General features: G+C 36.4%; 1 protein-coding gene across 7 annotated transcripts in view; it reads left to right on the top strand.

Moving 5' to 3' along the window:
- The window catches only part of LOC121735454 (dual 3',5'-cyclic-AMP and -GMP phosphodiesterase 11-like), a 248,934-nt gene that overhangs the window by 170,917 nt on the left and 67,014 nt on the right, over positions 1-11,003 (top strand). For all 7 annotated transcript variants that reach the window (XM_042126285.1, XM_042126284.1, XM_042126288.1 and 4 more), the window contains 2 exons: positions 7,946-8,053; positions 10,691-10,939. In XM_042126285.1, coding sequence (XP_041982219.1) covers positions 7,946-8,053; positions 10,691-10,939 — 357 coding nt within the window. The remainder of the gene's footprint in view (positions 1-7,945; positions 8,054-10,690; positions 10,940-11,003) is intronic.

Here is an 11,003-nt window from a genome sequence, read left to right on the forward strand (position 1 = left end):
AATTGAATTATTAATTATTATTCAGCTTAAGATAGCAATAATTATCTAGGTTCCTGTACAAAGATTCACTGCAAAATATTTACATAGGTACCAAAAATATGAACGATTACAATATTCACATACTAAATTGTAATCGTTCATATTTTTTGGTACCTATGTAAATATTTTGCAGTGAATCTTTGTACAGGAACCTAGGTAATTAGTAATTACTATCTTAACCTAAATAATAACTCAAATATGGTAAATATTCTCGTATGGGAAATGATTTTGGTATTACGTTTGTATGAGAACTGCGATGGCACCCGGACTCTTAAGTCTGGTCTGTAGGTCAAAAATATAAAGAGGCAGTGTTAATCAGTTTCGCCCTGACCGTATACTGAGCTTGGGGGCCTGCCAAACTCCACCAGATTACATCTCTATATATCAGAGCCGGGAGTTCAGAAATCATTTTAGGAAAGCCTTCGGGCAGGGTTGTGCAATTTAGTTCCCACTCAGAACTTGTCGACGGTTAATTTTCATGAATATTACTATGCTAGCTTATATGATAAAAGTTTTTTTGCCAGTAGTACAACATTTAAAGAATCTATTAAATATCTTATTTTCCTTACACTAAAAAGCTATTTTCAGACCTAACTTTAAAAGCTTCACGCTTAGCCAAATTGCTATTGAAAGTGTTTCTTTCTACGGAAGAATAAACTTAGTGGCATGACAAGGAAAATTTGTTATTTTATTCCTAAAACCTATTTCTACCTCCTTGCATATTCTCTGTAAAGATAGGCTGGTGTTTCTCGGATCTGTCCATAACTTAGAATAAGTTCCACTGAAAATCTTGAAGTTGGCAACCCTATTTCAAGGTTGATATATTCACTAGAGACTGTGGGGTAATTTGATGGAAAATTACTTATGTAGCCCATCACGTAACTTACATTGCTACATTATTGAATTATGGCGTAGTAAAACACTTACACCGCTGCCCTATGAATATATAGGAACTTTGAAGGATTTAGAAGTTTTATCCTTTCCGACTTTCTTCATTGTCAGAAGTCAAAACTATTTTTCAAACCACAAGTTTAAGTGGTTTGAAATATAGTTTGACATTTAATGAGTTTATTATAATATAATGTCAAAATTCAAATGACATTTATCATCCTGCAATTTTTGACTTGAGTTTATCTACACACCAGCGTTTTTGATTGGCTAACGTCAAAGCATTAATTAAATGGCAATGGCAAAATAATATCATGTCCTATCATAGAAGATTGCTTCATTTGTCGACTTAGATCGATAAGTACACAACTAAAGGCCCTTACTATGATCTTTAGATCTAAAAAATTATATACAGACTACAGATTGACTAACAAATTACCAAATGATTGAAGTATTAACCGTACGTATCGTTGGACGACTGTTTTTGAAGTAAAAAGTAAAAACGTTAGTCGAAGAAAAGTTGAAGAAGCATCCAAACGGGTTGACCGATTTTGATCTAAATTTTTTTGTTTGAAAGCTGACACTATCGAGCGTGTTATTAGCTATAGTTCATCACCATCAGCCCGCTCAGTGCTAAACATTTTGAATCTACTTATTTTATATTAAACTTTTTGAATCGGGGGTTGTTTTTAAGTTTCATAATTTCACGTTATTATTTTTTTTTTTTTTCATTTACAAATTGTTATTTTGTTTACGTTGTAATCTCTACGAAATGAAGCAGATCCGAGTAAACTATTAGCATGTACCAACGAACTTCGTCCGCCCCATTACTCCGTCTGATTGCTGCAGAATCTCCGTGGCTTTGTTTATATACTGTATACGTTTATACTATGTATGTACAAATACCGTGGGTGAACGACCTCTGTTGTATCGGTTCAATTAGTTATTTGATGGAAATGTCTTCTATTTTCTTGGGAGTACATAATATGTTGTTTATTGCGCAAAGGAAAATTTTGCGGCAATCGTACAAATTTTTATGATTATGAAAAACAAGCTGTAAATAACATCAATATGATCCAGGAGTCTATCGACCTGTGGTAGATCAGATGGCAAGTCGTAAACTTTATTTCTCGTCCTTCTATAAAGCATTATAGTGGGTTTATATTTTTCCAATCCAGTGATCCAATCCAGCGCTGGAGTGCTACTGGAATAAAGTAAACGGGCACTGGAATGCATTAGAATACAATGCTTTTATGTGGTTGAGCCGTGCTCCGGCACGAATGGGCCGGCTCGACTGGAGAAATACGACGGGCTCACAGAAAACCGGCTTGAAACAGCGCTTGCGCTGTGTTTCGCCGAGTGAGTGAGTTTACTGGAGGCCCAATCCCCTACCCTATTCCCTTCCCTACCCTTCCCTTTTCCCTTCCTTACCCTTTTCCCTCTTAAATGGCCGGCAACGTACCTGCAGCTCTTCTGATGTTGCGAGTGTCCATGGGCGACGGAAGTTGCTTTCCATCAGGTGACCCGTTTGCTCGTTTGCCCCCTTATTCCATAAAAAAATGCTGTGCGTTCTGTGCAATAATTAAACGCTTAAGTGCGTTTACATTATTCCAGTAGCAATTCAGCGCTGGATTGGATAACTGGATTGGAAGGATGTAAACCGGCCAATAGCATTAAGTCAACACAGTGAGGGTTACCACTTCGCACCCAAATTCTACGTTTTGTAGATAAGTCATTTCTTCACACTTTCGGTAAAGAATAACGCTTAATTAAAATTTGATGGAATAGGCATTCCACGTTATGGAACTTGGATGCCGCAGCACATCGTTTACTAATATAATTTATTATAAAGTATACATATACCTGGGCGTTTCTACGGGACAAGGCCGTCTCCTACGATGGCTGGTATTTTTGTACCTTACACGAGTGACGAGCTATTAATACGAGCCGATCACGAGAAAAGGGCAAAGAAATAATGTCATCTACTTTCAGTATTGAGTTGATGTTTGCATTACTCCCCTCACCGTTGGGCTATGATGAACAACCATGATTGCCAAGCTGTAAGCCTCTATCATGGGCGATAACGAATATGCCCATTAGTCGTTTGGCCAACATTGGTCTTTATCAACAAGTAAAGAGTGACACCACTTTTTTATTAAGAGGAAGAGCAGTTTTTTTAGTTTTTCTTTATCCATTACATAACTTCGGGAGACCGAGCTTTGCTCTGAGTTCAAAAGAAATAAAAACATTATTCGCGCGGGTGAGACTCAGCTTAGATCGTTTTTGTCATAACCAATGCATCCTAAATTTGGTGGAAATATATACTTACAATGTTTATGAGAAACACATTGTTTAAAAATAGAAAAGTCTGTCTATAAATTTAGAACATAAAAATATACCTACCTACATAATTTCTACTACATACACAGGTAGCTGCAAAGTTTTCTCAAATCGCGCGAGAAAAACTTCAGTTTAAAAATAGAATTCCATTAAAAACTACTTCTATTCAGCCAGTCTGAGCCTAATTATATTTGATTTGTAAACGAAACTGGAGGGGAAATTGCTAATTAGTTTTATAAAGTTCTGTGAAGAAAAATTTTCCAGTTTTAACGTAGTTTTAAAACTTATTGGTCTAAAACTGAGTTCGGTATTCATGCACGGTACCTGCTTGGAAAAATCCGGAAAATTTCAACGTGTTTTTGAGTCATAATTACTGCTTTTATTAGAATTTGCTAAAGAACAAATACTTAATTATTTATGTAATTAAAAATGTTCTAATTATGTCGATCCATATATAAATTCAAGAAACTTTAACAAATAAATTAATGTTTTATTGGCTATATTAAATTTCAAGCTAACTTATTACTTAACTATATTTAATTACATCAAAAGTGATTAACCTCTTTTCATGACGAGGAAAATCTTAGAAAGCTCATAATAATTATATTAACACTTTATCCACACTATAGTATTGATGTGAAAGTACATATATCTGTCTGTTTGTTATACACGCTTTAGCTACTGAACCGCTTTAATTGAAGTTTGGTTTGGTGGCACCTTGAGTCAGAGAATACTTATAATCGAAGAAAAATAATATGCTTCTTCTCGGGATATAAAACAGTTAACTTCCTACGCGATCAACATAATTAATTATACATAACTAGCTGTCCCGGCAAACGTTTCTTTGCCGTATAAAATATTTGGCCCGTATTGAGATGACTAAATAAGTATGTCACTATGGCAACGTCCATCGCTATCCCGTCGCACAAACAATGGTCGCCGTTAGACTCGAGTTGAAATAATTTACTATTATTTATTCAACAAATGCACTTATCGATATAAAAAGTACCCAGTAGCCGATTCTCAGACCCACTTAATATGCATATAAAATTTGGTTAAAATCAGTAAAGCCGTTTCAGAGGAGTACGCTGCCTAACATTGTGACACGAGAATTTTATATATAAGATATATGTTGACGCATGACATAATAATATGACATAATATGGTAGTAAATTGTAACAATTGTTTATAGTATACTATAATGTACGCCAAATTGGAGTTTATTATAGTACGAAGTCGCCGGGAAAATTATGTACATGATACGTCATACGTAAAAGAAAATTCATAAATTAATTTATTAGACGCTTTGCATGGTCCCGTGCTGTTTCCATCAGGGTTTCTTTGTCTCGGAAATGTATACGAATATTTAAATTATGACGTGTAGAGTTTCCATTTTCTTTGTGCTGTGAATTTTCTTTATGCATGTTACCGCAAAATATCGTTTTATCGTAAAAAAAATTGGCGAGATTATAAAAAATCGACAGATTGGAATACGAGTTGCGTTTTCGGTTGAACGGCATATTATGTCCGGGCCACCAAACTTGTTTTTTTATTCATTTGTCATATAGTTTTTCAGTCACTGTTTTGGAATTAAATGAATAAAAATGTCGTGGAAGTTTTAAAAATAGAGTTGTTTTTCGTTTTTAAAATAGATTCGCAATTCTGCGATTTATATCGAAACAATTTTTTATGGAATGGAAACGAAGAATGAAAAAAGAAAACGAGTTTGTGATAATTCGTTTTTTCAGTTAGTTTTCAGTCTCTGAATACTTTATAAAATTTACGGTAACACTTACTTTAGCATGTACAGTCTGTGTCTTCATATAAATAAGCCTCTACCCACACATTTCGCTTTCGGGTTATTTATTAAGGTACACTCAAAATATAGCCCGGAAGCCCCATAGAGCAGAATGTATGGCCAAAACGTTTCTATAATTTTGTTCATTTTATACACTGTGCATATTGCGGCGTGGGAGTTTTTTTGCTTTATTTGTATTTTGTACGCCAAGTTAAAGTAGGAGAAAGGTTTGTTAATAAAGAAGCCGTAATTTTGGTATAAAATATAATATGAGATGTTGTTTATTATGTAGAGACTAGAGATAAATTATCACGACTAAAAGGGGAGTTTGAAGAAAAGAAATAGGTAAGTTCCATAGTATATCAAATTTTGTAGGAATGTAGCCGCTACTATAGCCCTGACCCCTGATAAAACATTCATGTTCATGATAAAAAATTAAAGACCACAAAAGTTTGTAGATAAAAATATGAATTGATTTATATCCGAACATAGTTCAGAAAGGCTTTATACGACAAAGGGTGCCAAATTATAAACCAAAGGAAAGACGCAAAACAAAAACAGCTTGTCCGAACTCCGAGGAAATTATCTCCAGACTCCTACATGTCTACCAATACTCATCAGCTCGCGTGGACGACTCATTAATGATTGAATTAATGAATAAATGAATCAATTGCGTATTATCTGATTCCTCTCACGTTACTTTTCGATTTATATAAGCATCATCATAATAACATGAATAACCGTGTCGGCATAATTAGCCAGTATTACTTTACTTTGCTATCGATGTTTGGTACTACTAGCTAATATATATTCTGCGTCGATGCTTAGATTAAGTAATCTATGCATCGATGCTTTATAAAATAATAATCGTTTTCGAACTTCGTAGTCGTAAAATGGAAAATAGATCATAAATCATTTTGCAGATCTCTTCTTTTTTCACGCCGCATGATTATAATTTATATTGTTATTAATAAAACCCGTTCTTTTTTAACAATCACCCTGTCCTTGAAATCCGTGATTTAAAAATAAATATTCAAATGTTTTCAAGCATAATATTATGGTCAATCAGCACAAAGTGACTTTGCTAGCTTGCTGTTGCGCCAAAAATTTGATACGTGGGAGAGCCATGCTTCGGCACGAATGGGCCGGCTCGATCGGATAAATACCACGTTCTCACAGAAAACCGGCGTGAAACAGCGCTTGCGCTGTGTTTCGCCGAGTGAGTGAGTTTACCGGAGGCCCAATCCCCTAACCCCTACCCTATTCCCTTCCCTACCCTCAACTATTCCCTTCCCTTCCCTACCCTCCCCTATTCCCTCTTAAAAGGCCGGCAACGCACTTGCAGCTCTTCTGATGCTGCGAGTGTCCATGGGCGACGGAAGTTGCTTTCCATCAGGTGACCCGTTTGCTCGTTTGCCCCCTTATTTCATAAAAAAAAAAAAATTTAATCGCGCGAAAACCGTACATTTTCCCTGGATAAAAAAGTATCCTATATCCTTTCTCGGGACTTAAAGTAATCCAACGTCCATACCAAAATTCAGCAATATCGGTTCTAATGTTGGACGTGAAGAGGTAACAAACATACAGACACACTTTTCATTTATAATATTAGTATGGAAGTATGAATATAGTAGTGTAGTATAATACTAGCGATAGTAATAATTACCAATAATAAAAATAATAGCTCCCACACCGGTTTCGGTGACGGTGGCCGGTTTCATTGAAACCAGACTAGCTACGCAGGAGTAATTTTATAGTGCCCAAGTGTGTGCGCAGTACACAAGAGTTTTCTCTATTCCTTTACTCTCATAACCCAGTGGGAGGGAAGACCGACACGACTGGCAAGAGATCAGGCGCTGGACCGACTTTTTACATGCCCATCCGACGCATGGATCATCTTACTTGTCAGACAATCAGGTGGTCAGCCTGCATTGTCCTAACCAAACTTGCAAATAACATGTTTCCAACGCGGGAATCGAACCCACGACACCGCTGAGTCAAGAGCCGCGCTCTATAATACCACTAGACCACGGAGGCGTTCACATTATAATTACCAATACAAGTAGTATTGTTACAGATGTGGTCTGCGGATGCGGTCGACATAGCTACTGGGTTACGGCGGGTTGTAACTTCATTATAACTGTCAAATAGTCATTTCCTATTACTGTAAATCACTTTTGGTTAATCTTAGAGACATCTAATAATAATTACTTTAATAATAATAACTTTAAGTTAATAAAGAGTTTGATTAAAATTTTATGTGTAGAGTATTTCAACATCTTCACTACATTAAAGTTATTCATATTATTGAAAACATGTTATTTCCAAGTTTGGTTAGGACAATGCAGGCTGATCACCTGATTGTCTGACAAATAATATGATCCATGCGTCGGATGAGCATGTAAAAAGTCGGTCCTGCGCCTGATCTCTTGCCAGTCGTGTCGGTCTTCCGTCCCACTGGGTAATGACAGAAAGGAATAGAGCAGAGTGCTCTTGTGTACTGCGCACACACTTGGGCACTATAAAATTACTCCTGCGTAACTGGCCTGGTTTCAATGAAACCGGCCACCGTCACCGAAACCAGTGTGGGAGTTATTACATATATTTTTTACTAAAGTCGATTCATGCTATGTAACATCGAACCGTTTTGGTAAAAAGAACAGTTTACAAGTTTTAATCAGCCATCCATAATCAGCCACAAGAAAACATTGAACGGTTGCAAGTTTTTGTGGAGATTGTTGACTTGTGGTATTTAGTCAGTGTTCTGTGATCTGTCTGTGTGGCTGTCAGCACCCACTTAGTCTTTCAGGTGATTCCTCTTCATTATGATCAGCACTTAAGGGCTTTACTAATAAATTATAATGTTCCCATTTGTTGCAGGACAAGCGCTTCAACCAGGATATCGACCAGCAGACTGGGTACCGGACAAGGTCGCTTCTGTGTATGCCCATCAAGGACATTGGTGGAGAGGTCATTGGAGTAGCCCAGGTCAGTGTCATCAGGTTATCACGACTTTTTTGTAGGGCAAACTACCCGAACGTTGGTAGTCATCCTATAATGGTAAGGATACACGACGACACCAGACACTAAACACTCATATTGCAGTTAGAACAGCCTATATGATAAAATAAAATAGAACTCTTTAACTAGTCAAAAGTACTATTGACTACCAAAGTCAGCCAAAAGTACTTTTGATCGTATGCTTTATACATGGAATGTCTGTGTGTGTACACTGCCGCGACAGTTAGTTGCAATTTGGACGCAATCGACACTAGCGTCGACATTTCTGTCGAGTCACGAGTTTCAGTGTCTTCGTGTATACTTAGCATTATTGGCACCTGCTTTATTATAGGGCAAACTTCCCAAACGTTGGTAACCATATTGGCACCTTCGTTTTGATTGAAAAATTAGTAATGCTAATGGTGGAACTTTCTATAGAATTAACTCTTACCAAAAAATGGGTGTGTAGCATACGTCTTATAATTTGGGGATTTCAAACTTTTAAGATTTTGGTATTACCAAGCAAAAATTTAGTGTAACACGTCTCAAAGTTGGGTTATTCCTTAGCTTAGGTACATAATTATAACCAAAGGGGTACGAACCTTTGTGGCATATCTAGCCGCCGGCCATCTTGATTTTTTGCCGGCGGCTAGATAATATGTCAGGCTCCATACAAAAATGTTCGAACCCCTTATAACCTTTTTTGGCGAAACCCTATCAGGGTTATGCCGAACCCACTGTAAGTAGATCCTTAGATTACCAATATTTTATTTCAAAGGTCTGCTAAAACGTAAAGTGTTTTTAAACCATCTTTTGACGTGGAAAACTCAAAATGTGGTATTAGCGTTGCTCATTGAATTAAACTACTCCGTATGGCGCAGTGTCTGCATTGGTCCTAAATAAATAAACGAAAATAAATTTAGACGCTTCGTATTTAGTCACGAGTGCTTTTAGCCAAGTCTGTGGCTGGAGTGATATTTTTGTCAATATTATCCTTATTTAGCTTCGCCAGTTTGAGAGCCAATTTCAATGGGACGTTTTCAGTCTTTATTTTAGTTTCTGTAATTATTTTGTAATAACATTGATACAATTTAAACACATTTTAGAAGCGAAATGAAGGCTATAGTTATATTTTAATGGTGAAAGGTCAAAGATAATTTTTCTCCTAAAAGACTGCAAATAATTATGAATAACATTATTTACTTTGATTGAAATGCAAGATCATAAGTTTTATCCTATTTTGGCTATTAAAAATCTGTGGATAAAAATATTTTACCTACTAGATACATTTTGGCAAGGTTTGAGATTTTCTCCGCATTTGTACTAAAGAGACACTTCGAGCTGTCACTTTCGCATTAGAAAACCTTTTTCGTAAATTACCTACACGTCGCATAAAAAATACTTATTATTTATTGAAAGCTTTTACAGTAACCATACGTGTCGCTTAGGTGGGAAAAACACTTTGACATTGTCCATAAATCACGATTTCCCGGGACAAAATTGGAATTATAAATTGAGTATTAATTTTACCTGACGGCCTCTGTTGACTAAATAAATTAGAATGTAATTTGACGGGCGATTTTTCATTAAGCTGTATTTTTTATTTTATCTCAAACTTAATTATACTTTAAGTATCAGAAATGAGCGGCAACACAGTTTGTCTTATTTTGGCGACTGCGCATGGCATCTTAGGATGCATGTTTTAGCGCATTGATAATAATCTAGCTTCAATGATTTTGCTCGTCTGAAATGTAGCCAATATCCTTTTTCGTGGTATTTATTTGGTTATATCTATGCAAAGTTTTATTAAATACGATTCAGTAGCTTCGGAGACTAATGCTTGATGTAAAAAACACACAGGTCTATACCGAAAAAATATTATTCAAGAAAAAGACTCGGTAAAAGCCATTGTATGAATGTGTTTAAGTTTACAACACAGGACTTCTTAGCACGCTACAGGGAGTAGTTGTCTCAAGTATAACGACAATAGTCGTTTTCGAACGTTGAATAGCTCTCTACGGCCATGTGTACGAGAATATTATGATTATTCGATAAGACTATAAATGAAAAAATAGAATAATACAGGAGGTAAAAATTTACTACAACTGAAAAAGTTTTAACTTGTTTTTACTTAAAACACCTTATCTTCTACACTATATTATGCTTAATTGTCAAATTTAAAATTTAATTTTTAATAGAAAACTTCCTCTTTCCTACGACCCAAAGAAAGTCACCTGTTTCTATGGAATTTAATGCCAATAATGCTTTTCCGTTAGGATGTAAGACGTTCTTTGGATCAGTTTGATCCTAAGAACTTCTTACCTATTTCCTGGAAGTTTATCTACTTCAGAATTTGACCCTACTGCTGGAGGTCCTCCCGAATGCTGCCTCTGGTCTGGCCTCGTCAGCCGTTATAATAACAAGCGCCTGTAAAGGAAGGATATCTTTTAAATGAAAGAACAATATTGTAAACCACAAGTAGGTAATATTATCTACGTGGTAAGAGCACTCTACCTGCCATGCGCAGTACATCTCACCTGCTTATAGTTTGACACTGATTGTAGATTATAAGATAAGAAAAAAAAACTCTACAGTCTTAACCTCATTCTAACCATTTACTTGCAGGTGATAAACAAACAAAACGATGGGCCATTCACGACGTACGACGAGAAAGTTTTCTCCGCCTACCTTCAGTTCTGCGGGATCGGTCTACGGAACGCTCAACTTTATGAGCGGTCCCAGCTCGAGGTGAAGAGGAACCAGGTGCTGCTGGACCTCGCGAGGATGGTGTTCGAGGAGCAGAGCACGATAGAGCACATGGTGCTGAGGATATTGACGCATACGCAGAGCTTGATACGCTGTCAGAGGGTGCAGGTTAGTTCTTCTTCTTCTTTAATCGCCTCCCATAAGGAATTGTTAGTGTCAATAATTTGATGAG

Source organism: Aricia agestis, chromosome 17, assembly GCF_905147365.1.
Source record: "Aricia agestis chromosome 17, ilAriAges1.1, whole genome shotgun sequence".
In the NCBI taxonomy this organism is placed as follows: Eukaryota; Metazoa; Arthropoda; class Insecta; order Lepidoptera; family Lycaenidae; genus Aricia; species Aricia agestis.